This window comes from Sciurus carolinensis, chromosome 5, assembly GCF_902686445.1.
Source record: "Sciurus carolinensis chromosome 5, mSciCar1.2, whole genome shotgun sequence".
In the NCBI taxonomy this organism is placed as follows: domain Eukaryota; kingdom Metazoa; phylum Chordata; class Mammalia; order Rodentia; family Sciuridae; genus Sciurus; species Sciurus carolinensis.
In genome coordinates, this window is record NC_062217.1 from 111,490,144 (window position 1) to 111,511,489 (window position 21,346).

The window sequence follows — 21,346 nt, forward strand, 5'->3', positions numbered from 1 at the left end:
CATGATGTCAGAATATTAGCCTAGGAAACACATTTCTTAAAACCCATAGAGGCCAATTTAAGGCTCAGAAGAGACACCCATATTCAGGCGTTATCTTCAATTGGTTGCATGAGCCACACCTATCAACATTTTCAAGGAAGATTTACATTACTGGTTAACTTTTCTTGACATAAAAAAACTCTTTTCAAATATGAAAAGAAAGGGCATCCTCCCCAGAAAATGTGTATACTCTCACATGACACATAATTTACATGCAATAGTAATTCACTAACTCAATTTCAAATAGATAGTCCAAGGATTCAGTTTAGATCAATTAAGAATGAGTTATGGGGGAAAATATAAGGATTTCCTGGGTATATTTTCTGCCAAGGGATTCTCAATGTTAGCTGTGCATCAAGATGATTTGTGAAATCCCCAAATAACATATATTTTTCTTCTATCTTATTCCAGTGTCAAATATAAATTCCAAGTGGAGTGGATTGAGGGACATAGCATCTATTTAGATATCTGTATCTAAATTTGGGGAATACCAATTGTAAGTTACCAATTTTGTAGAATCTAAGAAGAAACTGAGGTAGAAAATTCTCTAGGGGTCCCATAATTCATCCATTGATGCCACTGTTGGACATGGAAAAATATATTGAGCTAATCAAGAATGATATTTCTGATACTTGCATATACATATAATTAGGATTCTGTTGATTTCACCAAAAACATTCAAACATGCATGCTCCTGGTTAGCTCATCTCTCATGACCATTTCCTCCTCAGGCATTAAGGCCTGAAACAGCATTCCCAACTAGAAAGTACGACAATTTTTGCTTTATCATTCAGGTCTCATAGTTGCATTTGTCAGGCTGTTTGCACTATTCCAGAGGCATAATAGTTCACTGTAGTTTGTAAATGTGGCATTTGAAAAACCATATGAAATGAAGATGATTATAAACCAAGGTTTTCTTACATCATGAACTGCTGAGTGCTGGGTGGAGAAGGGGCTGACTCAGGATCTAAGTTGAATCTCTGGCTTTGGCTAAAGATGGAGCATCGTGGTGATAGCAGTGGGTTGTCACCATCAGTGATGTGATAGAGCAGCCTGCTAGTCCCGACAGACTGGAGATCTTCTGGTGTGCTGTCAGCTTCATTCTGCCCATCTTTGGGGACTGGCATGGGGTCTGGAGAAACAAGATAAATGATCAACACTTAGAAGTGACAGAGGGCTTGAAACTGTCATGTTCCTAAATAAAGATCATAAACATTCATTATAATGGCTTGCCTCTTTGTCATTTCTTCCTTCTGGGGATATGAAAAGCTTTCAAAATACTGTCATTTTTTTTTTTCTCACAGAACATGGAAGCCGCCAACAATAATAAAAAAGGAAACATTATTTCTGTATGAGTTATTCAGTCAGCATAGCCCAAAACTACAAAAAATATTTTTATTTCATAGTATTTGCATATGTTGGAGGATATATGACAAAGCAGTAGGGTGAATAAAAAGAATAATAAAATGGAACTGTAGCAAAAGATTATAGATTATGAAGAAGAAAGGGATAACAGAATTGCCAGCAAAGGGAGTAGGGAGGAAGAAAACAAAAAAGGAAGAGATGGAAGGGGAGTCCCCAGAGTGAAAATTATCCAGCAGTCCTCAAAAATGGAGATCTTTGTTCATCAGCATGGAATGATGTTTACAATATGCAAAATGGAAACCACAGATTTCAAAACTGAGCAGTAATGGTTCCATTTCATATATATGTGTACAAATAAATGTACCAAAATATCAAAGAAGTTATGAAGTAACTGCAAAACATGGTAGGATTAAGAATGATCCTGTTTCCTTCCTTGATATTGTATGTAACATTTTATTTCAGATAAAATAAAAAATGAAAATGAGATCTCCTCTCCCCAGCTAGCCAGCTCCATGTTTGAATTCTTGCTATGGCCATTCTTTTAAGTTAGCCCATTAGCTCCCCACCCCAGGGTCAGACTGGAAGGTGTGTACACCTGTGCTATGGAGGGTAAGGAGTGAGATGTGTCAGTGAAGGGTCTTTAGGATCCTGAACCAGGTGGCCAGGATAAGAGACTCTCCATCTAGGGCTCTGGAGGCAGCCCAAATGAACTTCTCAATTTCCCCTAGCAGACAAGTCAGGACAACTCAAAGCTTTTCTTAAGCCTCCTTCTGAAAAGAAAGTGGAAAACATTTTCTGGGTGAATAAGCAGAATCAGAAAATACTGACAATTCACTTTTCCAAAATAAACATTTATCAGAATTTGTTACCGGATGAATCTTAATCAGATTTAGAATGACTCCTTGTTCTCTAGAGCTTGAAATGCAATTTGCTTTGTGTAACATCAAAGGTCTGATTAGGTCCTGATGTGTTTTCAAGTTGGCTTCTCTCCTGGTGAGTTGTACACTGGAAGGGTAGATAACACCTCCCATTGTACCTTTGAAGTTCACTGACAGCACATTTGTCAGCAGCTGGAGCTGGTGAGGGCAGAGTGGAGTCAGGTGAAAGAAGGGCAGTGCCTGCACTGAGGCTGGGCAGGAGACATGAGGACCAAGACCTACTCACCAGTAAGTCATGGCACATACAATACAGTCACCTTCAGAAACCTCCAGAAGATCCTACCAAATCCTTCCCTTAAACCATCAGGCGCTAGGAAGAAATGTATTTTATTCATGTTACTTATTTCTTGTAATTACTTTCTGGTAATGATAATGGAGGAGAAAATAATCTTTAACAAGCACCTGGGATCAGCATGTTTTTAATTGAAATGGGATAAGGTCTGACACCTTCAACTATTCAGCTCAGCTTTGGCCCTGGGGCCAAAATTAACATAGGTCTCTTGTCATTTTATAATATCCAAATGGAAGCCCTTGGGTTCCTAGACACAAGACTGTGAAGTAGAGCTGGGAGGAGAGCTCAGTTTATGAAACCCACAGAGTTCTCAGATAGGACTTCACAGAATCACAGATCACTTTCAATGGCTTTTTTTGAACTGTATTGCAATAGTGATTATAAGACTCCATTTATCTGTATCTGCTTTCTATAGGTACTTGCATAATTTACCAGTGCTGCCTAATTAACATCCAAACCTACCTTTCCCTCCAAACTACGGAAGGAAGTTAGGAGCCAGAAAGATCCCAAAAGCAACCAGTTGAAAAGTAACAAACTAAACTGGTAATTTGGTAAAGCTTCAGTTCTTTGTCCAAACTCACCATTTGAGTTTAGAAGGGGTTTAATTAAATCAGCTGGCAAGTGTATTTGTGTGTGCACTTGTGCAGACAGAACTATTGAGCTCTTTGCTCAGAAGAGGCAAATGTAGATTCAAAGCCAGTGCTACTATCCTCCTGGGAAAACAGCCCAGGCCACCACTTCCAGACCCTGCTCCTAATGGGGAAGGGCTTATGATATTAAACATACTAAGCTTCTGAAGATTCCCTGGGGACACATTATTTTTTCTTCCAGAGCCCATGCTGTGATACATTATGGTTTAGAAGAAGGGGTCTGGAAGCCAAGAGTCTGGTGTGCCTGTACTTTTTATGGGGCTCCAGTCATTTTCCCAACCTCTCTCAGTTTCTTTCTCATAGGGCTGTGATAAGAAAAATGAGATCTGCTGTTGAACATTGTACCTATAGTCAATAATACTCTATTGTACACTTAAAGTCTTGTTAAAAGAATAGATCTGTGTTGAGGGTTTTTACTACCATAAAATTTTTCTTCTATTTTTAAAAATTTCTGTAATGAATATATCTTAATTTTATAGGAAAGAAAATATAATTTAATAAAAAATTTGGGGAGGAAAAAAGTTTTCCTGAGAAGGAAAGTGAGAAAGCAACTGAGCTGAAGCATAACAGAGAGCAAAGACTTAGCTGACCACTGGCTAAGAGACTTTGGAAATGATGATCCTTTTGCAACCTCAATTTCTTAATCTGTTAAATTGGGGGAGATTAATGATGCCTGCCTCACAAAACTAAGGATGGAATAAAACTGTGTCCCTATAAAAATTTTGCCATACCATATAAATCTGTTTACACTATTTATACACATAATTTATATATATGCAAATACATAATTTTGACATATTTAAATATTTCAGCTTCATCATAAACAATGACTAAGAAGTCATGAATTTTATGTGCTAGTTACATTTTTCTCAAACTCATACCCACATTAAAATAATCTCTTAAAACTAATTATGTGTGTCCATGCATCCTTTCTGTAGCACACTTAGTGAAAAACAGGATAAGGCATAGAAACTTGTAAACACAATTATCTGTGAGAACCATCATTACCAAAATAAGACTGTTAAATATTGTTTTACTAAGCACCTTACAGGAGTCCTTATGGGGTTAAATGGGAAGTGAGGATCAATATATCCCTCAGTATCTCATTCCTACCTCCTATCAATCCTTGTTTATAAATAACTAAGAATAACCTAATAATATCTAATATTTGTGGAGTGACTCATTATGTCCTCGAGCTTGTTCTCAAAGTTTTTGCATGTATTTAATCTTCATAACAACCATGTGAGGCTAGTAGTAATATGATTCCCACTTTAAATTCAGTAGGGAAAGTTGTGTACTATGCTAATTCCATTCAGGGAGGGTTTGACCAGTGCCTGGGGTTGAAGACTCCATAACTCTAACTCTGGAAGCTGGAATATTTCTGGCAGCCCACTCACTGAGCAGTAGGGAACACAGAGAAGAGAAATAATTATCATCAGTGTGTGAAGGCCAAGAGACCATTTCTGCTCTGGCTGCTACCCCAGGCAGAAGCAGATGCTCTATTACAGCTGTTCAATGACTCAGACAGATTTTAAAATATATCTTTCTAATGTGAGTTTTTAAAGCAATTCAAAATTGAAATAAATCTCTATCTGTAATAACTTGAGAGGGACTGATGAGACTTAACTCAGTAATAAATCAGCTATAGTCTTGTAGATTTGTTAATTTGCACTCTCAGATTTGCTCATTGTGGTGGGCTCATAGGTAGCATTCAAATATAGTCCCAAAATGCCAGATATCAGCCTGTGTTGGTTTTAAAAACGAAATGAGCCAAAAACATGTTCATGATTCTAATGAGGTTCGAGCATCAGAGTTCTTACCCAGTACGTCTAAAGACAGATAGAAGGGAGGATAATAGTGTCACACTCACAAAGAGAGCTGCAAAAACAAGAAACAATCGAAAAACATCTGATGGATATGTGATGGATTCAGTTTTCAGTACACTGAATTTAAGTGTCAGAGGTGCTAATAATGGTTAGCTACAGGGTCAGAAGAGAAAGAACCTGCAGTCATCCCAGTATAGCCACCACTAGGGAAACATGAACATGGTTGTTAGAGAGCACTGAGAGAGAAGAGGCATCACCATGTTATCAAGGCAATGAGAATGAAGTAGATGAAACGGAATTCTGGGTTGGGCTAGCTGACCTAGCAGAGAGAGGCATGCACTCCAAGCAGACAGGAAAATTTGTCAACCATAAAAGCAGGGCTGGGCTTTATGACAGGAACCCTGTAGATCGCAAAAGGCAGTTTACCATCACAGGTAAAAGCATGGGCTGCAAGCTCAGAAAAATCTAGAATCAAGTTCCAGTTTTGTCACCCATGTGATCTGGGACACATTACTTAATATTTGTCTCTTTCTGGATTTGAAAGATTATTAAAGAAAATGGCCAGTGAGCAATGTCTGATTTCTGAGAACATCATTTTCCCTCCTCATGTCACCAAAGTGAAGCCGATTACTCATATAAGGATCAGGCTGCCCTGCCAGGTACAGGAACTGTGGAGCCGGGGAAGGAGTAAGCATCATCCATGATAGTGCTAATCATCTAGAAGCACCCTCTAAGAGCACAGAGGGAGCTGGGCATTGTGATGCTCTTCAGTTTCCAGCCTAATTGACTCCCCAGGTCTTCTAGTCAATTCCTGCACGACTGACCATCTCAGTGGTACAGCTGATAAAAATCTGTTAAGATGACAGAAGTCATTTTAAGAAGAAAATTTATGAGCAGAAATGCTTTAAAAAACACAAGGAAAATTAAATACACAAAGCAGACAGGAAAACTGCTGAAGGAAATTCAACCTTAATTGTGAGCTGTACCTTTTCTAGGCTTATCCAAAGTCAGTTAGGAAGCATAACTACTATTAATTTCAAGAGTCTATTACTTTGGTTGAATTGGTCAATTTGATCAAAGAAGTTGGATGAGCAGCTCCACTGAGACAGGGCCCCAGGAAAAGATGATTCTTAGAGAATCAGAAGATATGGGAGAGGTTACCCATCTGGGCCCTAGGCCTGGGCCAGACACTAAGCTTCTACATACGCCATCGGGTTACTTCTAGGCTATAAATATTATAAGCATGGAAGAACAACCAAAATAACAAAGAAAAGGTATTTTAAAATAACTATAATATGTGGGAAAACTCCACACAGAGGAAAGGTGGTAAATGAGAACTGTATTATCTCCTCAATTTTATTATTATTATTTTTATTTAGTTTTTAATTTTTTACAGACTGCATTTTGATTCATTGTACACAAATGGGGTACATCATTTCATTTCTATGGTTGTGCACAATGTAGATTCATACCATTTGTGTAATCATACATGTACATAGGGTAATGATGTCTGTCTCATTCCACCATTTTTCATACCCCCTTCCTTCTCTTTTCCTTCTACATATTCTATAAACCTTAAACTTTTTTTTAAGTCTATTAATTTTTTGTAAATGAATATAAGTCTACTGGCTAAAATCCTGGGCTCTGGAGCCAGAGTTGTGGGCTTGGTCTATGACACCACTTGATCAGAGTTGTTACCTTTGGTTAGGCAAACCTCTTCAATTCAGTAGGATCGTAGTAAAGATAAAACAAGATAATGTATGTTAACACAGTATTTGTCCTGACTTTAAAACTGAATTTTTAAAGCAATCCACAATTTACACTGTGCAATTAATTATTTTCCTTCCTATAAGTCAGCTGCAGAAATGGCCTCGAAATTACGCTGTCATCTATAAATTTTGCAATAATTTAAAAAATACTTTCTTTGGAAAACAAGAAGTTAACATAACACTCCGTCCTTTAGAAACTATGAAAATGGTCATAAAGACCTCACATAAAAAATTAATAGAACTTTTCTAGCCAACTTATAGGAATAGCACAGGACAGATTTTACTATAACAAATGTAGTTTTGACTTTAATAGGTGGTAATTATTTAACCATCAGCTCTCTAGATTATCGCTGTCATAAATACCTTTTGCTTAAGGGAACTAGTATAATGTCAATGATATGCAAGACTAGAGGAAATCTAGGAAGTAAAGAGTATGAAATGTCATTTCTATGCCCTGAAAGTAATCAGAAATTATGGAAGAGTAGGAATTTGAAGACAGTCTAAACAATATTAACTGGAGGAAAGGCAACAAAAATTTTGAATAAGGCAAGAACACCCAGCTTTTTAAATAGTGAAAGCTAACATTTATTGCATATTCACCATGGGCAAGGTGTGAGAAACTTCATATACATTATATGATATAATCCTCACAACAAAAGAATAATATGCTTTCTCCCATTTAAAAGAAAACAAGACTGAAGCATAGAAATATTAAATAACTTGTCCAAGATCACCCAACTAACACATGAAGTTCTTCAAGGAGTAATGTTTCAGAACAAAACAGTCAATAAGTATAACATATTTGGGATTTAAGGTCTATAGCATAGTTTTCATATTGAATTTAAAAACAAAACCAACCAATCATGTCTTGGTCTTTTGGCTAAAATCAAGTGTAAAATAAAACCAATGATTGGGCTATGAATATAAAATTCACTTAACAGTATGTGTACCAAAGGCCATAGTTGAATTAATATCTTTTTGGTGGACAAGTCAGTACCAATCCTTGCAAACAGATCCTGGATTAATCTTATTTCAGAAATGACACAGAAGAGGAAGTACTAAGTGATAAGCCTAAGTTTGCAGATGATGTTGATATTTTCCAGTGAGTAAAACACTAAGCAACCACAGAGCCAACTCACAGACCATGAGGAAGCTCAGCGGTTGCAGATGACCTACACTGTGGTTCAGGAGGTAATGGAGTTAGAGAAAAGTAATCTTCAACCCTTCTTTTCTAGATAAAATTACTCTTAACGAACAATAAGCACTAAAATACTAGTTTGATAGTGGATGGCATTTTTGCAGCTGTAGAGAATATCCTGATTGAACAGAAAAGCCAAGAAAATAATGTGCAACTTTAGGAAGGTATTAGAGTAACTATCTTGCAATTAGTTTATAAAACATCTCCATGACTGTACTTTTTAAAAATATTAACTTTGAGATCATTATAGATCCGCATGCTATCATAAGAAGTTACAGATTCCTTGTCCACTTTTGCCACTTGGGTGTAATTTTCCCCAGAGGTAACATTTTGCAAAACTATATAACTTCTGACATATTTAGGAATCAAAGTCTACTAACAGACTCCATCTGGAATGCTCTTGCAAGTCAGGTAATACCATCAAAACAGGTGCAGAGGCCTAGGGATAGTTTAAATCAGAGGAGCTGAAATGACAATGGGAACAATGGTGCGGCAATAGGCTGATCAAATATGAATCAAGGTCTCTATGGCCCAGGAATGAATTTAAAAAATAACTTTCAAAACATTAATTATATGAAGTGTATATAGTCCATATATTGACATACTTTCAAATTCTAAAATACTAGAAATATGGGAACTTAACACAGGCTGGATGGTGAAACAGCTAGTGGTAAAGCGTTGAGACTAAGCAGTCAGAAAGGGGAATTCCCCACTTGGACCTCTCCCCTTTCCTCCAACCCCCTCACTACTCAGTATTCATGGCACCTTAAGCAAATTGCATTAACTTTCCAAGTGTATTTCGTCTTCTTTAATCTGAGGATAATAATGAAACCTACCTCATAGGATTCTTGTGAGAATAAAGTAAGAAAATACATGCAATAATTTCTGACACAACCCAAGAGGTCATCTGATGTCATTCATTTAAAAGCTGTTAATGTGGTGTTTCTAAACATTGGCACAACTGACATTTGAGATCTGATAATTCCTCCCTGGGGGCTGGGGTAGTCTTGTGCATCGTAGGATAGCTAGCAGAATCTCCAGCCTCTACTTACTAGAATCAGCCAATAATGCCCACCCCCTCAGTTGTGACAAATATTCTTACCAGATAATTACAGACTGTCTTCACAGAAGGGAAAACAACAACAATAACAAACTATAGACCCGAATTGAAAGTCGACATTTTAAAGGAACAACTTAGGACAAACAAATGAACTACTACTTACAGTAGTGGCCAGTTTTTACTAAAATAATAAGTGGTACATACTGAAAATACAGAAAGGTTCAAGAAGGGTTTGAAATCACATCCACACACAAACCCACACACAAACAGTCCAATAAAGAATAAAGTTTCTAAACTATATTTGGGGATTCTGTGCACTTCTGAGGTTGGGGACCTCTTTCTTACAGACTCAAAGCCTGACTGGCTTTCCAACATGATGGGTAAGAAGGTTCTAGAACATTTTCAAGAACACGAGGTCCCTAGGGGGTGCCCAGCAAGAGGATGAATAACCAAGGTATGGATAATCAGCCCCACCCAGTAGGATGCCCGAGACGCTTTCCTGCTCTAGAAATCCAATTATAAACTTTCCTGCAACAAGAGCACATTTCATGTCACCCCTGGACTAGCACTGTGTTCTGGAGAGTGTGCCTGAACCTCCTTACATGTCAGGATCACCAGGGGAGCTTTTCCAACATAGAGATTCTCAGCCCTCAGCTCTCCACTTTAAATTTACTTTATAAAGTGGAACTGCTCCCCACCTTAGAAAGTAAAATTAAAATTCATTTCTAATTAGTAATTTATAAATAATTTAATAATAATATTGATTATTATAGGTGCCATGAAGAGAACTATTTTTAAGTTACAATAATCTATTATAAACTTAAGATCATTTGTGCTAATCTTTACTTTGTTAAAAGTAAAATTAAAGTACATTCCCAATTAATTGGAGACTCCTGGTCAAGTGGGAAGTTTCTTGAAATATGTGAGAGAGAAGGTCAAGTTTTCTTTGACTGTGCCCCACCTCAAAGTCAACATTAGGATGAGACAAATTATGCAGATCTCTTTATTAGAATAATTGTCAACTGTAAATGGGTATGCTATATTAGTAGTATCTTAACCTATCAAAATTCAATTTGAAAATCAAATTTTAGCCAAAAGGAATTAATTAGGAACTGCTGTAAAACTATTGCTTCCAGTAATAGGTCTCAAGTTATCTCTGGTGACAGTTTTTGCTAAAACCTTCATACCATCAATTATCCTTGGTGAGACAGAGTAAGAGTTATGCTTAGTCATGTGGAATGTCAAACAGTCCTTCTGTGTACTTTGAAAATGACAGGCAACTAAAGACAATCCTCATTCCATTTCCATTCAATGACACCAGACTAGATGCTTACTAATGCCATGGAGGAAACATTTATTTCGGCTGTAAGAGGCTGTTGATTCAGTTAGAGGGATTTTTCAGCCTATTATGTGGACTTATGTTTTAGTCAGGTTACTGTAACAAACTACCATAGGCTGGGTAGTTTATACATAGGAGAAATTTACTTTTCACATTTCTGGAGGCTGGAAGTCTTCGGTCAGTGTGCCAGCATGGTCAACTTTTGCTGAAGATTTTCTTCCAGCTTGCAGATGGCTGACTTCTTGTTGTATCTTCACATGTCAGAAAGAGCTCGAGCTAGTGTTCAGGACTGTTTTTAATGGCACTATTCCCACCTATGAGGGTTCTATTCTCATGACCTAATTATAGCCCCAAGGCCCCACATCTAAGTACTATCATATTGGGAACTGAATTTCAACAAATGAATTTTGTGGAGACACCTGTTCAGTCTAATAGTTTCTATCTCACAGTATGTGCTTTGCAACCATTTAACAGTGGATCCCAATACTCAGGAGTGTTTATGAAACTTGAAGAGTCCAGAACTTTCATCTCTGACTGTTAATGAAACCTGAGAATCTCCACAATCACCAAAAAGCCTTTCCAATATGATGGGTAAGAAAGTTCTAGAACATTATCAAGAACACAAGGTCCCTAGCGGGTGCTATGACGAGAACAATTTTTAAGTTACTATACTATAATCTATTATAGACTTATGGTCATTTGTGCTAATCTTATATGAACATCTTCTCACCAGGGACTTACCCACCAAAAAAAAAAAAAAACTACAGTTTCAAGGTATTTAAAAAAAAAAAAAAATCACTCCACAAAACTGTTCAGAGACCCCAAGTTAGGAACAGCTGATCTGAGTATACATTTCTTCCCGTTGAAACACACATGGATTAGAAAATGTATGGACTTCCTATAAAAATGCACACTTATTAGAAACCAGTGAGACCAAACTATTCCATATTTTCAGTCATGCAAGCATCTTACAGATGCCTGTCACTCTGCCAATGTCCCTGACAAATGACAGATTCCTTAGGTCCCTGAAAACATCTAGTTTTCTTAGGAGGGCTCTGAGATATCTCAAATTTATCTAAATTTTGGAAAGTCCAGCATCCAAATCACAAGCCTCCTCTGTAAGGAGCCTTCTGCCCATTTCTGACATTTGATACTTAACATGGAACTTATGGCTGGCCCCTTCATGTTAGCAATCTCACCACAAACTGGTATTTATTTTCATTTTATAAGGAGTGTCAATAAGCTTGTTTAATATCCTGTCGAGCCAGAATGAGAAAACATAAAACTGTTCTTGATATTTAGAAATAAAAGTCATGATTTAAAAAAGAAAGAAAAATATATCCAACATGCAACAAATATGGAACCCTCTTTGCTTGGTACTAGTATAGCTAATCCAAAATGTCAGATAATTCTAAAGTTAATGTGCATCTGGCTTGAGACTTCTTTATGTGTTTTGTATGTTATTTGTTTAGAGAGGGTAGGATATGGGTTTGGGGGAAGAAAAAGGACACTGTCAAATACCCTGACTTAAATCCCTAATCAGGCTCCCACCCAATGTTTGCATCTCATCCAAACAGAGTGGCCAGCAAAACAACAGTATTCACAATACAACAAGGACAGCCAACTGGCCAACAATGTGTATCCATAGGGAAATAATCTCCCACTTGCAGTAATGTCATACTAGGAGGCCTCAGTGTCCTTACTATAACTAGTATTATTTCACAAGTCACTTCAAAGATTTAATATAACAAAGTGCTTAAGGAGTTCCTAGATCATAAAAAGTTTTAAATAATAATAGTAGTTTTTCTTGGTAGTTCCTATTAGCCACTAATTAAGAATACACATTCCAACACTGGAAATGACTGTTTTACCTGCTTACTGTTTTAAACAGTAGTATTTTAAACATACTATTGCTAAAGGTACTGAAATAGATTACCTTTGTAGATCTCTTCCTTCAACTCCTGGAGATTAAAGATGTCTTATGAACAAGCTCACCTCAGTCTATTTCTACTATCTATCCAGAAAGCAGTCTGCAAGACTCTGACCCATTTGTTTTAGAAAAAACAAGCCTGGCTCTCATTTTTACTCATGTAAATTAGTGCTTCTTTCTACTCTAAGTCTTCCTGGGAGCTTTAATTTACTAACCAATGTATTATCCTCAGGATTAAAACTACAGAAACTAACAACAACAACAAAAAACTAACAGACTTGATTTTGAGACTTTTTGACACATAAATTAATACAAAAAATATCGAGACAGAATATGAATAAAGGAGCAGAATAAGTGGACAGTGGAACACTCACCTCCACTTTCCCTGTCTTGATGGATCATCTTATAAGCATTTAACAAGAAAAATGGAAATAGCAATGTTGAAACTCCCTGGTCCCTCAAATATATCAGGGGTTCAAAGACAAACAGCACAGAGTATCTAGGTTCAGTGATATAAAACAACACACCACTCCCCTTTGTTATAAGAGAGCACATAGGAAAATGAAGATGAAAAGGTATGTGAGTGATTTCACCCAACACCCATTTAAAAGTCTGACTTTTAGTCTCAATCAGAGAGATTTATGTTACAAGAGATCTTAATTCCTCCTGTTTCCTCTCGGCTCCCTGTGCAACACTTGGGCTTTCGTGTATCACCATTTCTTTCAGGGACCCAGGTGCAAGATGAAGCAGCAAGAGGATGAACTATCTTGGAGAGTATGATCTGGGACATCCCCAAACCCTGCCTCTTACCTGCAGAATCTGCCCCATCCGCAGGCACACTCTGGGTCGACACCGGGGCTGGTTCCTTGATTCCATGCACCTGGGCAGCTTCTTCCTGGTTTATCAAAAATGCAGAGCACAGATCAGATTCGAGAGCTTGGAGCTTCAGCAAGGAATTCTGCCAGCAAAAACAGAACATCAGGCCAGTTATGTAGATGCCTAACACACAACGGTGGGTCTGCAGCTCCTGCAGGCACCTTTCTCCAGTGCCTGGCAGGAGGGTGTCGGGGAATAGCTGCTTCAAGAACAGAGCTGGTTGTGCCTGAATCAGATGCGCATTATTCCACATGCAGCCTCAGTTCCTGCCTCATTTAAATCCTAACGTATATGGATTATCTGTGACCCATGGGACTGGCGACTGATTTCGTCAGCAAGAGACGCTGCATCTGGAGAGCCAATCTCAGAAGATATCTGCTTCCTGAGTGCTGAGCCTTTACGCTTTGCAAGTGTTTCATTCATTGTGCTGACATCAGGAGTCGATGACATTAGGCCCCTCCCAGGTTACCATTCATAAAAGCCAATGTCCCTCCAATGCAAAGACTGCAGCAAACCGCAGTGCACAAAGAGTTACTGCTGCAGAGGCTCCCTGGCATCTGGGAGGGGCTTCGGGCTCCCTCATCCAGACTGTGGCTGCATGTGTACCTTCTAAAGTTACTTCTCTTGCATGGGATGGCTGCAGCTGTCTTGTATAAAGAACAGTGTGAGGGAGACAATCTTGGTCCCTCAGCTTCACTCAGTCAGAGGGGAGAAGCGATTTATCTTTCCTAGCCCCCAGTACAACCTCCCACCCACTTGCTTCATCTTCATTTCTCATTTTAAATTTCTCCCATGTTCTTACTAAGAACAAGTCATACAGACTGACGCACATATCCTGCCATGATGCAGATGCCCAGCCAATTAATTCCCCTAACCAGGTGAAAGTGAGTCATGCCTACAAGGCTCTGGCTGAGTGCTGCTCCCTGACAATGGGAAAGCCCTGCAGGTCTCAGGAGCTCTTCCGCCCACCTGGTTCCAGTTCCAGCAAGGGCAGCCATAGGGAGCAAAGAAAATGATCCTTTTCCTTCTATAACCTTCCAACACAAGCTCCTACTCATACTACCCTCCACACACCCAAGCACCCTCCTCCACGACTTTACCCCATACCTCCTTGATGCCCTTACTCCCTACCCCTCACCCATATACCCTACTCCACACACACGTAGAGAGCCCCTCCATACCCAACCTCACACACCCACACCCTCTACTCCATACATAAACACCCTAACCCACACATGTTCCCCTCTTCTATCTCCTACACACCCTCACCCCTACTCCTCATACCCTATCCCATAAACACCTGCACACTCAACTGTCACACTCTCACACCACAGTCTACACACAAAAAACACCTCACACATCCATACCCTGCCTACCACATACTCTCATACCAACCCCACACTCTTACCCTGTTACACATATACACTCCATTCATGACTGCCCCACATACCTACTTCTCCCTCACAACACCCAGTACCCCACACCAACCACTATTACTTCATACCTTACCCCAGACACACACACACACCCCTACCCCACACACATCCTCATACCTTACCTCATGTAAACACACATCTCAAATCTCCTCACACCACAACTACTGCCTTCCACACAATACCAACTCCCACACAGACAGCCTTAACCCTTCTGTTGACATGAGTAGCTATGAATCTGTAGCAGTGTTTTAAAAGCTGTTCACCAAGCAATGTCTTAAATATTAGTTCCTCTGCCATTTGGGAAAAAGTGAGCATGTCCTCTGCCTGCCAAATATGGGGCAGGATCTGAAAGAAACTTTTCTAGTGCTCGGAGGCTGAGAGAGCACAACTCATATGAAGCACCTGCCTGAGACCAGACATTTTATGACTCCCTCCTCCTTCCTGGAAATTTTTCCAGAAGCTGAGTATAGGAGCAAGAGCTCAAGATTGTTAACAGGAGGTGCGGAAGGAGTAAGAGCACTGATTTCTGGAGGATTTAGTAGTTAGTAAACCAACCAGCTGGTGGGCTGATTTCCAGTAAAATTCTTACTGAGGGGCCTTAGAATTAGAGCAACTTCTCAAAAAAGAGCAAATCTACTCTGAAAATTCAGAAATAATGGCATGGGAGTATAAAATGGTGCAGTCACTATGAAAAATAGTATGGTGGACCCTGAAAATATTACAACTAGAATTATCATATAATCCAGCAATTCTGTTGCTGGGTATACCCAAATTAATTGAAGCAGGGACTCGGACAGTTATTTGTATACCCATGTTCAAAGCATTTCAACAGTCAATAGGTATATTATGAACTAAATTGTTTCTCTCCAAAATTCATAAGCTGAAGCTCGTTATGATTTCAAATATGATTATATTTCAAGACAAGAACTTTAAAGAGGTAATTAAGTTTAAATGAGGTCATAAGGGTGGGGGCCTAATCCAATATAACTAGTGTCCTCACAAGAAGAGGAAAAGACACAGGGATGCTCCCACAGAGAGAAGGCCACATGAGGACCCTCTCAAAGCAACCATCTACAAGTCAAGGACAGACGTCTTGGCAGAAACCAACATTGCTGACACTCTGATCTTGTATCTCTAGCCTTCAGAACTGTAAGAAAATAAATTTCTGTTGTGTAAGTCATCCCATCTGTAATATTTTTATTAAGGCAGCCTTCAAAAACTAAGACAATGTGGAAGCAACCCAAATGTCCATGGAAAGATGAGTGAATAAACAAAATGTGGGATATACATGCAATGGAACATCATTCAGTATTAAAAAGAAAATTCTGACACAAGGATGTACTCTGAGGACATTATACTAAGTGAAATAAGCCAGTCACAAAAGGATAAATATTGTATAATTCCACTTATGTAAGATACTTAAAATAGTGAAGTTCATAGAGACAAAGCAGAATAGCAGTTGCTCAGGGTTGGCAGTGAGGGAGAAGAGGGAGTAGTTTTTTAATGGGCACAGAGCTTCGGTGGTATGAAGAGAGATCTGGAGATGAATGGTGAAGATGGTTGCCATCAATATGAATGTACTTAACCCTACTAAAAATGTACATTTAAAGTGGTTAAAATGTCAAGTTTTATACTGTATGTATTTTATAGCATTAACAAAACGAATGAGGGATAAAAGGGGATAGACCTTTTTTTTATCTATTTTGATTCATTGTATACAAATGGGGTGCAACTGTTGCTTCTCTGGTTGTACACGGAGTTCCACCATCTGTGTAATCATTCACATATATAGGGCAATGATGTTTGTCTCATTCTGTTATTTTTCCTCCCCCCACGCTCTTTACATCCCTCTTTTTCCTCTATACAATCCATCCTTCCTGCATTCTTGCCTCCCTCCCAACAAGAGGATAGACCTTTTACCTGTAATTCTTTGAGAAAAAAAAAAAAAATGGTACCAGCAGCCTGTCTCAAATTCATATGTGCTCTTTATATTCCTGCAAAGCAAAAGAGGGCACAGCTTTCATGTTCCCAAAGAACCAGGAGGAACAACAGCTCTGCTGTGTAATGTGGCCGACTTTGGGCAAGCATCCTGACTATTCCAAGTCCTGATTTTTCATCTGTAAAAAGAGGCAAAGATACCAGTAACGGTGGCATTTGCTATGAGGGCTGCTCTACAAATGTAATGAGGGAAGGCAGGCACTTTGCAGAGCCACCAGCATGAGGCCCATCCTCCAGCACTGAGGGGGTCAATAGGAGCATCTCCAAATCCTAGGCACCACTGGGAAAGCCCTGACCATATGGTGAGGCCATACTCCCCACCGACTCTGAAACCTCCACCCATCGCTCCAACTCTCAGGCCTCACTTCTGTACCTGCACAGCAAGGAGCTCAGACTAGATGACTTCTAAGTTCCCTTATACCTTGAAGGGAGGGAAAAGCAAATGTACTAAAAATTGAGGCCCAGAATCTGGAACCAGACAGTGGAATGGAACCAAGGGTTCATGCAACATGAACAGCCAAACAACTCACTGCATAACAGTAAATTATACTTCATATTCAGAAGCTTCTGGACCCCCATAGAGAGTGAGTGTAGTGCTATGACCCCATAATGATAGGAATATTAACCAGTTGCCCTCATCCATCTCCCTGCTTCTCCCTCACTTATACTCATCTAAACAGGATTCTGAGTGCCACAAGGGATACATTTGCATGACTGGTTTGTTTAAAGGAATGGGGAAAGAAAAGAACAGGCAAATGGAACAGGAAAGAGAAGATGAAGGTCTCAAGAGTCAAAAAGATCTTCAACATTACTGCTATAAATAGAGGACAAGAAAACAGAATGGAAGAAACTGCAGATCATCATCTCACCCCAACCCTGTACTGTCCCATAACCTGAAAACAATGAGTCCTTTGGCTCTACAGGATGTTCTAAAGTCCTTCTGAACAGAGGGTAGGCACTGGGACACCCCATGTGGGTAAGGTCCAAAATGGGGTACTTTTCTTGATGACTTCTAGGGTCAAGTAACCCTAGAAGAGGGGTAGGGGAGACTTACCTATGAGAGTCTATGGCAATGTTGCATACATGTCTTTTCAGTGGACAACAGGAGACTTCCAGCCTGTAGTATCAGGGCTGAGCCCCATAAAGTCACACCAAGAAGGTCGATAGGCAGCTGTCAGGACACAGGTGGAGCTCGTGTCCCTCTGGCAGACATGGTGCTACATGGTGAGCATGGAGCAGCTCTCATGCTCAGGCAGCTTTCAATGCGCAAAGAGCCTTACTAGGCTCTAGAGTATGAAACGGACATCAGCCCTCTCCTTATGGTGCTATTAGTCCAGTGGAGAAATAAATAAGCAAATGAGCAATGATGACAGTTATCATTTTTATAGCACTATAAAGACAAGGTAAGCCCAGGAAGATTGACAAACCTGCATTTCATTATTCTGTCATGCCTAACTACTGACCTTTAATGCAGGAACGTGCTTTCCCCTCAAGAGAAGCATGAAGAAGTGCCTACCTCACAGTGATCCTAGTGCTACCTCAATCCATCCCTTCTCTCCTGGGACTTTATTCCTTGTGAGACTAACTGCCCCAACCATTCATTCAGAGCCAGCCTGCTAATGTGCTTCCAGGTTTACATGCAAAGTCTCCATGGATGTATACCTAGAATCTTCAGAAAAATTGGGTAAGGGCTCATGGATCCTCTGAAGAATGATGACTATCTCTGCTTTCTAACTATCCCATCTGGGTAACAAAAACTAGAGAGGAGTCCGTGAAGCCTACGTGTGGTTTTATAAAAGCTAATTTTTCTCTTTTACATAATGGAGAATATGCTTCTTGATTTAGAAAATACTCATTTTCTCTTCTCTACAATTACCCAGGTCCCACTTTAGTTGGGGTGGGATAGAGAACACCCACAACCAGTCGGATGGTTAAAAACTATTTTAGGGTGCATTTGTCTGTAATTCACCAATTGTAGAGCAGGGCCACTTTCCAATTAGTTTCTATAAAGGGGGTCAGTGCCCCTCTCCCATTCCTTTGTCTTTCTAAGAACTGTATGTAGATTCTCTATGGTGATATGAAAACAAATCAAACAGGAAATCTGCTAAAAAAAAATTGGGGATACAACTGAGTCCCCAAGCATCTACCTATCATTCTTACTCATGTTCCCCAAGTTATAAACTTCCCCCACCCAACTCCCATATACACACAAAACCCTAGACCCTCAGATCCTACTTGCTTCAGAGCCCAATTTTCATCTAATCATTGAGCCAGTTCTGATTACCTTATCTAAACAGTGCTCCTCCTAATTTATCTCTTAGCACCATGTTTATTTCCTTCCTCACAAGTCATGACAATGTGTGATTTTATTTCTTTGTCTACCTATTTATGGGCTATTTCCAGCTACATAAGGGCTAAAACCATGGACCCACTGCTCACTGCTGTATCTGAACATAATGCATGGAAAAAAAAAAAAAAAAAAGAGCTAATCAATAAAAAAAGACTTGTCATTATAGTTTTATATTTTAAAACTGGTACTTCAGGCAGAGGCTCTGAGTATCCAATTTCAAGCTCCCTAGTGTCCTGGTTTAGAAATTTAATTTTTTTTTTTTAATTAATGGGGAGTTTATAAAAGATGTGGATTCTTAGGGAGGGACCACCACCCCCAAAGACTCTGACTCAGTAGGTCTGAAGCAGAGGTCATCTTGATGCAAGACATCCAAGGTCTATGCTTTGAAAAATACTGCCCTATTCTCTTGGGCCTTGACCCACTTTAAATGCTACCTTGGTTTCCTGCTGTAACTCTGTTTTCTCTTGCTCTGGCTTCCTTTTGAGAGCTGAACCTCCACACCAGGAAGTACAAAGTGCTCAGAATCAAGACAGGGTTGCCTACTGACTGCTGCTGAACCCTCTTCCCAAACAAAGTGGAACTTCTTCCAATTTCTTGGCTATTAGGAAAAGTCTAATTCATTCTTCACCTAGAGGTACTGGGCTTTTGACTAATCCCTCTGGGGATGGCGTGGCTTATGTACCAGCATGCTTTTCAGCATGACATACCTTAGCTCAACACACTCCAGCTTCCTTTGGTGCAGAAGGCTTAGCCCTCACATTCTGGCACTTGCCAACAGGGAAATTCAATGTAAAAGAAAAGCACTATTCATTTAAAGCATCCCACTGCTGACAAAATGATCCAAGTCCAATTTGAATCCTATCTGCACTTTTTTTTTTTTTTAAACAAAGACAACCTAACCACAACACAATAACACAATCACATTTCCTGTCAGTCAAAAGATTCAGTCTAGGAAGGGAGTCCTATACTTAGTTTCACCTCATTATGATATCCTTTCTATGTTCACCATATTAAATAATAAAAGCAAGACATTTTGGAAAGATAAATAGTTTAATAATTGCACATTTTAAATCTAAGATAATGTTTTCTAGATAAGACATGGATTTATTTTTCTAAAAATATAATGTGTCTCATTTGCAACTTGTAGAATGAACTTCAGTAGTTTCTCACCAGTTACTGGTCCTTACCTGTCCAGTGGCACAGGTGTTATAATGGCTATACCCCCTAGCTAATGTTTTTTCCAAAACATTTATTGTATCTCATGGACTGAAGTCCTCAAAGCTACTCTGTGTTGTTACTCATGTGGCTCCTTTGTAGCTATTTTTAGCCCTGCAAAATATTCTGTTTAAAAACTGAACAGTACAATGTACACACAGAGAACCACTGAACCCTTATTCTGACTCATTCTGTATCACTGGGAAAATCACCTAACTGTGCTGACCCACAGGACTTTTATTGTTTCTGATGACATCACTACTTTAACCCTTTCAATTTCTAATTTTCAATAAAATTAGAAATTGGTAACTCTCCTACTGGAAATCATAAAGTTGCATGTCATGAAATACATGATGTACTTATGTCTATAATAACGACAGGCCACACTGAAAAGCATTAGCCATTTCCTCAAATACCAATATTTTGTTAGAAAATAAGAAAATTCCGTTTTTTCCTGCCTTAAAACATGAGTTTTAGAGTCCTCAGAAAGCCAACACCATCCTATAAAGGGCAAAATGTGCCAATGCAAAGACAGTCAGACTCTAGGATAGTAAGTCCACAATTGACATGTGTCCCTATAAAACTCTGGAAAGTAGGGATGACAGAACTCATTCTATTGCCACCCCTGTTCCTCACTTCTGTGCCAAAACTGGAGTTGGGTATGTATTTGCTTCTCAATAAATACTGTTGAAAGAATTGCTTATTAGATAAAACATCCAAAAAGTCACAGCTCCCAGGCAAAATTTGGTCTTGGGACTAGCAGTAAAATTTTTTAAAAGTTAAAAAACTTTTAAAACTGGGGACTGGGGAAAGTGGAATATATGTGTGTCATCTTTATATCTTACCAAGTGAAATGTTCAACAACTGTAGCAATTAGGTAAATGCAAATCCAAATGACACTGAGATTTCATCTCACTCCAGTAAAAATGATACCCATCAAGAATAAAAACAATAATAAATCATGGAGAGGGTGTAAAGAAAAAGTATGACTGTTAATCAGTAAAATTACTATGGAAATCACCATGTTGGTTCCTCAAAAGGCTAGGAATGGAACCACCATATGGC

General features: G+C 39.0%; 1 protein-coding gene across 5 annotated transcripts in view; it reads right to left on the minus strand.

Annotated features, from left to right (window-relative positions):
- The window catches only part of Fam13c (family with sequence similarity 13 member C), a 114,547-nt gene that overhangs the window by 20,127 nt on the left and 73,074 nt on the right, over nt 1-21,346 (minus strand). For 3 of the 5 annotated variants that reach the window (XM_047552300.1, XM_047552303.1, XM_047552299.1), the window contains 2 exons: nt 13,217-13,364; nt 961-1,171 (listed from right to left, as the gene is read on the minus strand). In XM_047552300.1, coding sequence (XP_047408256.1) covers nt 961-1,171; nt 13,217-13,364 — 359 coding nt within the window. The remainder of the gene's footprint in view (nt 1-960; nt 1,172-13,216; nt 13,365-21,346) is intronic. The other 2 variants (XM_047552302.1, XM_047552301.1) reach the window with 1 other exon arrangement.